General features: G+C 42.4%; 1 protein-coding gene across 1 annotated transcript in view; it reads left to right on the plus strand.

Annotated features, from left to right (window-relative positions):
- Positions 1–2,257: 2,257 nt before the first annotated feature.
- The window catches only part of Mrps28 (mitochondrial ribosomal protein S28), a 105,302-nt gene continuing 93,221 nt past the window's right edge, over positions 2,258–14,338 (plus strand). The window contains exon 1 of the mRNA XM_034516130.2: positions 2,258–2,489. Within this exon, the coding sequence (XP_034372021.1) occupies positions 2,280–2,489 (210 nt within the window). The 5' untranslated portion in view covers positions 2,258–2,279. The remainder of the gene's footprint in view (positions 2,490–14,338) is intronic.

Raw genomic sequence — 14,338 nt, forward strand, 5'->3', positions numbered from 1 at the left:
AGGGACAGGTGTCGTCTGTATTGTGCCATGTGTCTCCATGAAAACCCTGACCATCAACTTGAGCAGAGGTGTCCCAAACTTGGTATTAGGCTTTTTATTGACAACCCATGGCTTCTCAGCACAATTCACTGTGTAGAAAAACTCCAATGAAAATGGTTTACTATGAATCCCCACTCTTCTCCTTCCTCCTTCCTCTTCTCCTCCCCCTCTTCTTCCTCTCCCTCCTCCTCCTCTCTTTAGTATTTTTGAGACAGGATTTTGTTGTATCTCCCTGGTTGTCCTCAAACTCAGAGACATCCCCCTGCCTCTTCCTCCTGAGGGCTGGGATTCAAGTTGTGATCTGTGAGTCTTCACTTTTCTAATCTCATTTGATGCTTCTTTAAGTAAACTGGAGGCTTCAAGATGTGCCCACTGAGCAGCCTGTGAACAGGAAGACTAAGAGCCTACAGTAACACCCCACCCCCATAGCTCTTCCAGTTTTTCAGATTTACCCACTAGTTTAGGCAGCATAAATATAACATGTCTGGATTTAAAGATGGGACCTCATTTGTTCTTTTCATCCAGATGCTGAAGACTGAACGTAGGCCCTTGCCATGCCAGACAAGCACTCAAAGTGATACAATTTAAGTTTGCAAAGCAGTTCTTTAAACTTGGCACTGGTGAGCAACTTGCTTTCCCAAGTAGGAAAGCCAAATCAACACTGGCATACTGGATTGCCCAAGATAAAAGTTACTCACTTGGGACTGCTGAGGGCTCTTAAGTGTCACTGGCCATGCTCAACAATTTGCTACACATAGCCGGGCGGTGGTGGCGCACGCCTTTAATCCCAGCACTTGGGAGGCAGAGGCAGGTGGATTTCTAAGTTCTAGGCCAGCCTGGTCTACAGAGTGAGTTCCAGGACAGCCAGGGCTACACAGAGAAACCCTGTCTCGAAAAACAAAACAAAACAACAACAACAACAAAAAAAAAACAATTTGCTACACTATTTTCAAAAGGAACTGAAAATAGTAATAGCCACAGAGATGAAAATTTTTGACAAGAATCCACTTAACTGTCAGCAAAAATGAACTTAAGTGTGCAGAATGAGATCTCACCTGGAGTGGAATCTACCTTTCAGGCTCCTACTGAATTTGTGAGTCTCCCTATGGTGACTAGTAATGGTGAGTATTAAGTGAGTCATAAAATCAAGTACTATTCCAAGGTCAGAATACACCTGCAGCACTGAGGAAGACTTAAACTAAGAATCAGACATAAAAGAGGTTCTGTCCTGGCCCTGGTGGTGACAGTGCTTGTAAAGTCCCACCATTCAGGGAGAAGCAGAAAAGTCAGGTGTTGAAGGTCACCAAGTGCACAGCGAGCTCAAGGCCAGTATGGATCACATGAGACCCTGATTTAAAAAAAAGATATTTATGTATAAATGACAGAAAACTGTGACACCTGCCCCTGGATTTAGTAATTTGTAGGTTAACATTACATTGATAATTACACTAGTAGTCCACTTAAAAGGCAAACACTTTTGCAACTATGGTGTTAGGTTTGATTCTTTTGTTGTTGTTTGTTTGTTTGTTTATTTATTTATTTATTTATTTATTTTTGAGACAGGGTTTCTCTGTGTAGACCAGGCTGGCCTCGAACTCAGAAATCCGCCTGCCTCTGCTTCCCAAGTGCTGGGATTAAAGGCGTGTGCCACCACTGCCCCGCTGATTCTTAAGTGGATGGACAAATTCTGGGGATTTACAATGGGGAGAAACAAACAATATCAAGTGTTTGGGGATGGGAGTATGGAAGTGCTACGCTTGGGCGTATTCTGAAGCTTAATTCACGGGAAATGATGGTAGCTGGCCAGGATAAAACTTCTGTTGGGTTTTATAATCCATGTGACCGGCTACAGAAATGGCTAAGGACAGACCTACCCGCCAGTTTTAAGAACGACTTTGTGCCTATTTGCAAAGGGAATCTCCTTACAAAACTGAGGGCGAACACCAAGAATAACTTCAAATCTCAAGCTTGACACATTCAAAAGTGCTGACTAACAAAGGCACGGGAGGTGCTGATGAGCCTGGGGCTTCCAAGTCCAATAGAATAACCAAGGAGACCTCTGAAGACCGTGGGGTACAGCAGCTGTAGCGTCACTGCGTCCCACGGGAAGCATGCGCTGTTTCCACAGTGTCCGTGGGAGGAGAGCGGTCAGGCAGGCACTAAGGCAGTAGGCGGGACTTCCCTCGGCCCGCCTCCTGACCCTCAAGCGTGCAGAAGAGGTCAGAGGTCGCGCAGGCGTCATGGCGGCGCTGTGTAGGTCCCACGCCGGGACTGCTGGGAGCCGTTTCCTGAAAGCGCTTGTCTTCTCCAAGCCTCTGCGAAATGCAAGCACGGAAGGTGGCTCCGAGAGCTCCATCCAGGCCTCCTCCGCTCCTCGGGCGCGCTCAGGCGGCTTCGCGAGCGCTCTGGAGCGACACTCGGAGCTGCAGCGGAAGGCGGAGCTCGGACTGGTGAGCAGGCCTCGCGGCGCCACGTCGGGACGCGGGGCCGAGCGTGGGGCGGGGCTACGGGGCAGTAGGCGGAGCCAGTGGGGCGGGGCAGGAGCCTGTCAGAGTTGAGGTGGGGCTAAGGTGACTCTAGGGAGGGGCTAAGACCGCGACACTTAGGGAGGGGCCAGCATGTCAGCGTTGGAGAGGGGCTAAGCTTGCTACACTACGGAGGGGCCAGCATGGAGGGGGCAGGAGCCTTTCAGTGTTGGGGTGGGGCTAAGGCGGCGACCCTAGGGAGGGGCCAGCATGGGTTGGGGATAAATTCTGTCCGTGTTGACTTGGGCTATGTTAGTGATTTTGGGATGGGGAAAGGAGGGACTGGAGCGGCGGGCGCAGCTTCCTACCCTTGACCTGCAGCCGAGTGTGTGATTAATATTTCTTTCTTTTCCATGGCACTTACGGCCATGTGGGTTCTTTCTGCATACCTTTGTGAGACATTCTGGGCCAGGTATCCAGCGGGTTTGTGGGGCGACCCGTCAGACTTGGAGGAATATGGCTCCAGGTCTTATCTCTGCCTCAAGGAGCTGGAGTCTGAGGTTCTGGGCCTGTCACAAACATCTTCATTAAATCGATAGTTAAAATGACAGTTAAAGCTATTGTGAACTGGGTGTATGATTTAAATTGTCAGTATTTCACTTTCCTTTACTGAAAATGTCCTTTTATTTTTTAAAAATATTTTTTTCCACTTGTGTAAAGCATTATTTGTAAAATAGGATAAAACCTTTAGATGCATGAAGTAGTGCAAATAGGCATAAGGACGAGGCTGGGATTTTAAAAATGATGAGATTTGGTTTGCATGAAGTTGGGTTACATAAGAAAAAAACCTGAATTTTCTGTTTTTGCTCCCTAGGGATATTACTGAACAATACACATGCAGATATTTCTCAGGACTGTTGGGTCATTTTAGTTTTGAGTGCCAAAACTTTTTTTTTTTTTGATTCAGTGATGGGAAGGACCCCAGGACATAATTTTGTGATTTTTGCCACATGCAGTGGCTTAAAACACAAATTTTTACTTATAGGACAATAGGAATTCATTTTTAATAATAAAAATATAAAACGATAACCAAAACTTAACACATTAGAATTGGACAAAACAAACAGAAGGGCAAGAGAAGGCACGGGTCCAAGAGAAGGCACAGGAAATAGCCACACTTGTGCACACACTCAGGAATCCCATAGAAGTAATGACTGGAAGCCATGGCATACTTTAGAGACCCTGCTGTAGCTCTCGTGCAGGCCCTGTGAATGGCCGTGGTAATTTGGAGGGCCTTGGTTTCTTGGCGTCCCCATCCCCTCTGGCTCTTACACCATTTCCACCTCCTCTTCCCCGGGGCTCACACTGAGGGGAGGGATATGGTGGAGACATCCCTGTTAGGACAGAACATTTAACCTCTGAACAATATCTGGCTGTGGGGCTCTGTGTTTGTTCCCATCTGCTTCAGGAGGGAGCTTCTCCGATGATGGCTGAGCATGGCGCTGATCTGTGGGCATGGCAGAATGTTATGAGGGCTAATTTTATTGGTACATAGTTTTCTTTTTAAAGAACAGAAGTATTGGGATTTACCCTAGGTCCCTGGGCTATCTAGTCTCAGGGGCTTGGTCACTCAAGCAGAGTTTGGTATAGGTTTCATCTTGTGGAGTGAACCTTAAGTCAAACCAGATATTGGTTGGTTATTCCACAAACTTTATAATAGCAGTGTATCTTGCCGACAGGACACCATTTTAGATCAACAGCTTAGGTTGCTTGAGGATTCTCGTGGATCCCTTTGGCCATCAGCTCAGTTAGATGTAACACAGTCTTGTGACTGGGGGCTTCATTTTATGACAGGAGATGACATTTTATGACTGTGACTCTGTCTCCCTCATTATTTGTCAATTTCAATTAGAGCACCTTTTCATATATGTATGTATTTTAGGAAGCTTCTGCTGTATTAGGTTCTCATATTACCTCTCAGATGAGCCTTAACTTTAGCTGGCTCTTCCTAGATTCCCTCCCTGGCCTCCTTTTCTCTCCTTCCCCACTTAATCCACCTGTTTCACAACCACCCACCTATGGTTATCTCTTCTATTTTTCTTTCCTAGGTAGATCTATCTGTCCCCTCTAGTCCCTTACTCTACACCTAACCTCTGTGTTCTGCAGATTGTCACTTGGTTATCATTGACTTAACATCTGATGCCCCCATATCAGTGAATGCATACCATATTTCTGTGGCTCTGGGACACCTCACCTAGGGTGAGTTTTCTAGTTCCATCCATCTACTTGCATTTGTTTTTAAACAGCTGAGTAGTATTCTATTGTGTAAATGTACCACATTTTCTTTATTCATTCTTCTGTTGAGGGATGTCTAGGTTGCTTCCAATTTCTGCCTATTATGAATAGAGCAGCCATGAACATGGTCGAACAAGTGTCCTTGTATAATGTATATGCCTAAGAATGGTATAACTGGATCTTTAGGTAGATTGGTTCCCAGCTCCTGAGAAACCACCACTATATGATTTCCAGGTTTGCACAGTAGGAATTCTTAAGGAGTCTCACTGGCCTAAACAATGAGATACTGAAAAGTTCCAGTTCTTGATGTTTTGGGGAGTAACTTTCCTCCTGTGTTGCCTGTTGTGGGGACACAGTGCTCTTTGACTCCAGAGCCACTTCTGCCATCTTCGAAGCTGACAGTGATAACTGAGTCCTCATACTCACCACCTCATGGTCACCTTCCCTCTTTTTATTTTGAGTTCTGTTGTGATTAATTAGGATCACTCAGGTAAACCAGAATAATCTCCCTATTTTAAGGGCAGCTACTGGAAATCTTAACCATATCTGTGGGTTTCACATAGCCAGTAGTGATCAGTTTAATGAAGGAAAGATCTTAGATATGAGAAAAAGTGACCATGATTCCCTTTCCTTCTGAATACTGTTCTGATCAGGGTGTTCCGTTTTCTAAGGCAGAGGCAAGGTTGTGAAATGTAGTTCACTAATTCCTTGTTCATAATTCTTGGGAATCTTGGTTTAGTTGGAATAAATGCCTCGGGGAGGATGTGGAGGGAGGCTGGGTTGTAACCTCCATTTACAGGGTCTTGGCTCACGGTCTCAGCCTTGCAGCATCTAGACAGGCACCACAGTTGAATTACTCTAATGCTGGGCTCTGTTGCAAGGCACACCAAGGTGGCTTGTCAGTGATGCTTTAGAATCCTGTCTTCATTAAATGGAATATCAGTGCTTTATTAGTGAGAAGCTTTTCTAACCATAGGGTTTTATTATATATCCAGTACATGCTCCAGTTGAGGTTGTGGATAATAGACACTGTAGAGGTGAAGGAAGATCCATATGGGATATTACCATCTCAGTTTCATTGTAAGTACCCTAAAGCTGCACTAAACATTCCCCTGGGGGATCTTCTAGTGCCATGGATTAAACCTACAGTCTCCTGTATGCCGGGTTCATGCTCTAACATAGCTCCAGCGACAGCTGGTTCATTATTTTTTTTTTCTGAGACAGGGTCCCCAATATCATGTGAGGTTGGCCTCAAATTTGCGACTCTCCTCTCATGTGTCCTCATGACTCGTCTGGGTTTGTGTTATAATGAAATAATGTAAATGGTATTTTAAAGTGTCACTTGGGTCGGGGAGAGCACTTTTTTGCTAAGCCTGCCAACCTGGAGAGAATTGATTCCTGCAAACTGTTCTCTGACCTCCTCACCTCCCCATATCCCTTGTGGCATGCTCCCACCCCCAAATAAGTATGCCAGTGCTATGACTACAGGCTGAAGTGTACAAACAAAATCAAGTTTTTTACTGGAGAAATAGAAAACCCCAAACAAAGATACCATGCACATGTCTACCCCTAACTTCCAGGCACTGGTAATTCCTAATATGATAGTTTGTGCCACATCAGTACACTTTAGGATAAAGGTTTTCATGGCTTTCCCCACAATATAATCAGCTGTTAGGAGGGCAAAGGTCTTTTTTTCTCTTGTTCTGGTTTGTTCTCAGTATTGAGCACACTGTGTGGTCCATGATGGGTACTGGGAAATATTTGCTGTCTTGTTTACTTACTTTCCTCCTTGCTGTGACCAAGTACCTGACAACAAGCAGCTTAAGAAAGAAAGGATTTCTTTCTGTTCACAGTTTGAGGGCATGGCCCAACTGACAGAAAAGGCCCAACTGGGCATCAGGAACTGGAAGCGGCTGGTTACATGTGCCTGGAGCCAGAAAGCAGAGGGAGATGAGTTGACATTCTCAGCTCTCCTTCTCAGTTTTCCTTCTTCTGAATGGACCCATGGGGTAATGCCACCACATTCAGGGCCGTCTTTCTCCTTTGAGTCTCTCTGGAAACACCCTCTCAGACAGGAGATGTGTTTCCTCTCTGATTCTGTTGCCTAGTCAGCTTGACGATGGAGAGTAAGTATCAGGTTTACCAAGTGGATGTACAGAGGATAAGTAGGACACCGTCACACAGGGAGACATCCACACACATAGGATAGGCTGGGCTATTAGTGAAATGTGCTTGTCCATAATAGTAATTGACAAAAATGATGTTAGAGTAGCTAGGAAGCTCAAAATACCCAGCTAGTTCTCATTTTAGTGTTTGCCGGACATTCCTTTCTTACACCTGTGGTGATGAATGCACGCACTTGTTCAGGATTGATAGGGACTTAGTTTGTAAACAAAGTCACATCACTTTTTGGAGTTTATGGGTTTAATTAATTGGCGAGTGCCCTGAAATTAGAAGATGAGTAAGTACTGTGTGATCAGGACTTTTGAGACAGTTTATTTACAAAGTATAAAAGTAATATTGATTTAAAAAGCACAGGAAGGTATTATGTGAAATGTAAATCACCCCCATAGATGGAAAGGAGTTTTTAGATGTATGTCTGTTGAATTTTATGTGTGAACTTGTGTATATAAACTGATGAATTAACTATATTATATATATATAATATCATATGTCATTAAAGACACAGTTGGTTCTTGTTTGCAGTTACATCACTGTAAAAGAGTATACTCCTTGGATTCAGAAAGTCTTGGCCTAAATTCTTGGTTTTGCTTTGTTTACTAGGTATATTTAAAAATTTTAAAATTATTTTTATGTGTATATATGTATGTCCATGTAGTGCCTGAGGAGGCCAGACAATGGCGTTGGATGCCCTGGGACTGGAGTGTAGACAGTTGTGTACCACAATGTAGGTGCTAGGATTGAACCCAGTCAATTTGAAGAAGACTGTCATTCTTAACTACTGAGCCATCTTTCTAGCCTCTTCTAGATATGTTTCTTTGAGAAACTACTGCATATCTGTTTTCTCTTTTTCCTTTTGTTATAAAAGAAAGCTGAGCCATGGGATTATTGCCAGAGTTAAAGCACTGGAAACTAGGCCCTGCCAGTAAACATAATGTAGTTTAGTTGCTACTACTGAAAATTGCTATATTTACCTAAGTATAAGTTGGAGTATTTTTCTTATTGCTTCATATGTTCAGTGTCTACACAGTATTAACAGTTCTGCTGATGTTTTATATTATGGGCAAAACATAATCTATATAAATAGGAAAGGCCTGCCTTCCAAATGTTCAGGTTGTTGCTGTTCTGTTTCCCTAATGTTACAGTGGGCGTTTGTAGCTGTGCTTTGAAAGCACATGTAGAAGGTGTCCATTGGGAGAAAGCCTCACACAGTTCACATCTGACAGGTCTGGTGTGCCCATCCAGGTGACCTCCCAGGGACCGTATTGTGACAGTAGTCTTCTTACCATCTCATCCCCTTTCATCATGCGTGCACTTGCTCTTTTTGTTCTGCATTGCTGGGGATGGAGCTCAGGGCCTCACACAGGCCTGTGCCGGTGCTGCTGCTGAACTCGGTCCTCAGCCCACCAGTGGGCTCTCTTGCTGTTGGGAGACCAACCCAAACTTCAGGAATTGGGAACTGGGATTGTTACTCCTTATCCTGAATTTTAAGTCAAAATTGCTAATGTTTGTATTTTTTTTTTACGTGATAAATGAGCTATAAGATATACTTGTAGTCCCAAAAATTACATTTATAGCATACATATTGGGGTTTTATGGAGTTCATTAGTAAGATGGTAATGCTTGATTTTGTTTGAAGATAAACATTGCTGTTTCCTGAATGGGCTGCTTTCCCATTGAGATGGGTTCCCATGGGCTGGTTCACTGAAGACTCACCCTGTCTAGCCTTAGTGATCCTACCAACCATATGAAACTTCTTTGAATGGCCTGGGTTTTGCTTCACCACTGCCTTATAGTGTACACTGACCACTCTGTAGTGTCATGAAATCATTTCTGAGCCCATTTTGTCTCATTTTGTAGTTCCAACTCTTGGAAAGCAAGATTAGGTTTCATTCGTCTTTTCCATCTACTGCATAATGCCATATGTGCATGTGACTAGGAATATATGTTGATTTAAGTTGTAATAAAACTTAGTTTGATGATTGAATGATTATGCAAACAATAACAACTCAGATGCCTATTTTTGGATTAGAAAATATGTATATGTAGTAATGAAATTTCAAGTGGTACACACTAACTTTTTTAGCATATGTTAATCTTATAAATAATGGGCTTTATTGTTGCATTTTCATATATCCTAAGCAGTTAGAATTGATCCACACAATCTTTTGTCCTAATTTCATGGACGTTACTAGAGAAAGGAAATTTGGATCTAAAAGACCTGTGGGTTCTATGGTTACTCATGTGTTCATGTGGCCACATCTCTTTCCAGTTTTGATGTTGGTAGTTTTCCTTATTTTTAGTGTAAGGACCAAATATTATTCATTATTGTGATCAATGCAGCTCATTCCTCTGTATAAAAGGATGGTAAATATCTGCTGAAGATATTTTTGTATGTGTATTTTTCTGTCTTTTTTTTCCTTTGTGGGATAGGGCATCAAAGCCCAACCTTGCCAATGATAAATTGTTGCTGCATCTGAGTGACATCCTAGGCGTTTCCTCCTGAATTCTAAATCTTTCTTATGTCAAGTCAATTTAGGCAATATAACTTTATAGAATTGGAATGGTTAAATTTTAACCCATGTTAACTGCCCACAGATGGCAGTGTTGAGCAAAGAATGGATTTTTCTGTGTTCTGTGGCCAGTACTACTGCTTCCTTACAGTAGAGGGTGACCTGAACATTCAGAAGGTGGCTTGCACAGTAGACCACCCTTCATGCAAATTTTAAGTATTTTTACTTTCTTTTTAAAATTCTCTCTCTCTCTCTCTCTCTCTCTCTCTTTCCTTCTCTCTCCCTCCCTCCCTCCCTCCCTCCCTCCCCACTCCTTCCCTCCTTCCTTTCTTTCATTCTTTCCTAAATTTAAAAATGCCAGGTGTGGTGGCACATGCCTTTAATCCCAGCACTCTCGGTGGGTTCAAGGTCAGTGTGGTCTACATAGTGAGTTCCAGCATAGCCAGGACTCTGTAGAGTCTCAAAAAACTATACCAACCAACCAAACCACACCAACCAACCACACCAACCAACCAAACCAAACCAACTAACCAAACCACATCAACCAACCAAACCAACTAACCAAACCATACCAACCAACCAAACCACACCAACCAACCAAACCAAACAAAACAACCAGTGAATTTCTGAACTTCGTCTGTTTAATGTCCACAAGTGTTTTGCCTGCATGTTTGTGTGTAGATGGTGTGGATGCTGGAAATGGAGCCTGGGTCCTGTACAAGAACAGCAGATGCTCTTACGCACTGAACAGCCTCTCTATCCATGATAAAACATTTAAATTGGTCATTGAGTTTTTTTCAGAATACCAAAGTATTTGTTTCAATATGAAGGAAGCAATGATCTAATTTTATATGTTTTAAGTCTACTAAATAAATATAATAACAAAATGATGTGCTTCATTCTTATCTTTCCAGTTTTTTTCTCTTCATAGTTTTCTATTGAACACATGACAAGTCATTGATACTTTAAAAATTATTAAGTTTGTAAAGGAATGTTGAAAAATAGTTCTGATTTTATGCCAGCCCCTTTTCTTTACATTGTAGGATTCTGGAAGAATTACTAAGAGTTAGTAATAAGATTTTTCTAAAACATTCATTTCTATATTAAAGAAAATTGTCAAAAGACAATGAAATAGTAAATTGAAGTAGATAGACTTCTCAAGGGAGTAGGCTTTTATCAACACTTAAAATATGCTTAAAAGCATTCAATTTTCAGAAAGGAAAGATAGTTAGCATGTGCTGTATTTGCTGTATTTGAAGGGTGATCATGTGACCTGACTCTAGATCCATTCTGACTTCCAGCTCGGACTTAGTTTCTCTAATTGTAGGTCTTTATTAACACCCATATTTTGCTCAGAAATCTTGCTACTTTCTTTTAATGTCTTTTTTTTCTTCTAAGTGTTACATTAAAATTTCATTTTTTGTTCACATTAGTTTCAGAATGTGATTATAGCCTTTAAATTTTTTTAAAAAAATTAGCGTTAAGTAACAGGGAATTAAAGAAACTAACCAGATTTGAGCAGAGCCTGATTTGTAGGCGTTGGGGACTGATTGAGGTTGGGTCTTGCCTTCCTTCTGGAGACTGTGGAGCTTACTGCTGGTGTCGTGGGCAGTTGAGTCACTGGTGGTGTGTTGTCAGTTGTCTTGAGGGGTCTGCAGCTCAACCAACTGCCCGGGCTCTGACTACTCAAGTAGATACAGTTGAGTTCCCCTGGGGTTACAGATGGTTGTGGGTACTGGGAATTGAACCTAAAAGATGCACCTCTTCAGCTCAGCTTTATTTTTAATATTAGAAACAACATATATGTTTATTTTTTAAACTGGTTAATGATTAAAGTTTACCATGGTATATTTTTACCACAGAATACTGCTTAGTAAGTCCATATTCAAAGTGTCATTCCCAGCTGTATACTGTTAATGTCCTTTTAAGTTTTTTTTTTTTGTTTTTTTTGTTTTTTTGTTTTTTTTTTTCAGAATAGTGCCTCATGTCAGCCTTCCAGCAGGCATAGGTACTGTATTGGTAACTTAATATTCCTCTTTGCTCTTGGTTGATGGCTTCATCATTTAGAAGGGACTGTAACCGTGTCTCCATAGATAAATAGAAGTCAGTATCCTTGAATTCCTACATAACCTCCTTTCCACTACAGTAGAGGGGCTTAGGGCTGGGGAGATAGCGCACTGGGGAAGAGCTCTGGTTGTGCAGGCATGAGGATCTGAGTTCAGACCCTCACATAAAAGGCAGGGCATAGCCGTGCATGCTTGTGTCCCAGTGCTGAGGTGGGCGGAGCTGGGAGGATCACTGAAGCTTGCTGGTGAGTCTAGCTGAAGGACCGTGAGTTCTAGGTTTAGCAACAATAATGGAAGAGTGAGAGAGAAAGACAACTTCCTCCTCTTCCTCCTCTGACACCCAAAAGTGTGCATGTGGATTTGTGCATCTGTAAACACATGCATACATTACACACATTTCACATACATGCAAATATGTGGTGTGTGTGTAGTGATAATACACCTGTAATTCCAACACTACTTAGGAGGAAGGAGCAGGAAAATCAGGAATTCAGAGCCATCCTTGGCTAGAAAGTGAGTTTAAGGCTAGCTTGGGCAACCTGAGACCCTATCTCAAATAAACAAATAGTATATGGGTACCTGCTGCCTTGATAAATCTTGTAGGTGACCAGTGGTCTGGGACATGTTAATATATCCCTCAGTGCTAAGACGGAAGTGTATCCTGGGGACCACAGCCACGGGGGTTTTGAACCCATTTGAGAGGGGTCAAATAGGTTGATTGATGCCCACAGGACTTTCTTCTCTGAGGTCATTCCCAGGTGACCTTACATAAATTAGATTTATTTTATCCCCCGAAATTTCATGTGTTAGAAGTTTGGTCCCCAGTTTGGTGGTGTGGGAGGTAGTGATCCTGTAAGACATGGAGCCTAGTGCCAGGATGGTGTTGTCACTGAATGTGCTATCCGCAGAAGTAACACTTGTCATTGTTGAAAGACTCTGCTTGGATCCCGTGAGAGCCCATGGTTGGAAGAGCACTGTACCCTGAATCACTCTCTGCCTTGATGATTCCTTGTTCCCTTCGCTTCTGTGCTCCTACCATGAAGCCGTGTGCCATCCGAAGACATGGCTGGAGAAGATCCTCCCTAGAGTCAACTCCCTGCTATATGGAGGTTTAGATTCTGAAACTAAGCTCAATAAGGACACTTTCTTTCTAGAACTTGACGTGTGTGTGTGTGTGTGTGTGTGTGTGTGTGTGTGTGTGTGTGTGTGAGACTCTGGCAGCATTTTGGATTTAAAAACACTGTCATACCTAGCTTTCCCTCTCTCTCTCTCTCTTTTTCTTTTCTTTTTTATTTGGTTTTCGAGACAGGGTTTCTCTGTGTAGCCCTGGTTGTCCTGGAACTCTCTCTGTAGACCAGGCTGGCCTCGAACTCAGAAATCCACCTGCCTCTGCCTCCCAAGTGCTGGGATTAAAGGCGTGCACCACCACTGCCCGGCTTAGCTTTCCCTCTCTTGCTTCTGAAGATCAAGCTTAGGTTCTAAGATCTATAAGACAGGTACTTCATTTTTCTTTTTTTTTTTAAGTTTAATTTTTATTGGATATTTTATTTATTTACAATATAGATGTCATCCCCTTTCCCCATTTTCCCTCCCTAGAACCCCCTATCCTATACTCCCTCTTCCTTTATGCTTTTTTTTTTTTTTTTTTGGTTTTTTTTTTTTTTTGGTTTTTTTTTTTTTTTTTTTTTTTTTTTTTTTTTTTTTCGAGACAGGGTTTCTCTGTGTAGTCCTGGCTATCCTGGAACTCACTCTGTAGACCAGGCTACCCTCGAACTCAGAAATCCGCTTGCCTCTGCCTCCTGGGCTTAAAGGCGTGCGTCACCACCGCCTGGCTTCCTTTATGCTTTTATACCATTTTGGTTACATGCATGTATTAAGGTCAGTTCTAAGTTGAGGGTCTAGCAATACAATAGATGCAAATAGTCAATGAACAAGCAATACAATAAACACAAATAGTCAAAGAAAAACCAAGGCATTAAACCTAGTTACGTGAACACTCCCATGATCATTGTTTCTAAAGGCTTATCAGGATGACCAAAGTATCTGAGCCTACTTCCCTTTCCTAGCCCAAGGTCATTTTCATATCTGAAGCATACTTCCTTGTTCTAGCCTAAAATTTAGATTCCTATCTGAAATTACTTCTTTGTTCTGGCCTAATATTTGGATTCCTGCCTGAGATTACTTCTTTGTTGTAGCCTACGGTTTAGGCTCCTACCTGAAATTACTTCTTTCTTCTAGTCGAATGTCAGATTCCTGCTTGAAGCCTACTTCCTTGTCCTTGGCCAATGTCATATTCCTGCCAATCAGCCCCTTTCCTTGTCCCTGGCCCATGTCAGCTTCTTGCCAAGCAGCCCGAAAGGCTCTCTACCTCTCCCCCATTTTTATTTCATTAACAATACTGAGCCTGTCTTAGGTTGTTCTGACAAGAATCCCTTCCTTACTTGTCATGGAATATGCATTATCAAAGGCAATGCACTTCTGTCTTAGGTTGGTAAGACTGTGCAGAATCTTACCCATCCTTGGCTTGCCAGCCTGTTAATTTAATAACTCTGTCTGGAGGTTCATTTTCAAGTTTAAGCCATGTACTTTGGCTGCCAACATGTTGATGTTGTTCAAGATAAGCTTTAACATGATGGGCAGGAATAAAAGTATTCCCAGGACAAGAAGAGCTAGCCTGATCAAGCTATATATGCCATTCCTGAGGTTTGTTCAAAATGGAAATACTGACCTCAGTCCATGGATAATTTTATCAGCATTATCTGCAGCATCAAAGGTTGAC

Source organism: Arvicanthis niloticus, chromosome 13 (assembly GCF_011762505.2).
Source record: "Arvicanthis niloticus isolate mArvNil1 chromosome 13, mArvNil1.pat.X, whole genome shotgun sequence".
Lineage (NCBI taxonomy): Eukaryota > Metazoa > Chordata > Mammalia > Rodentia > Muridae > Arvicanthis > Arvicanthis niloticus.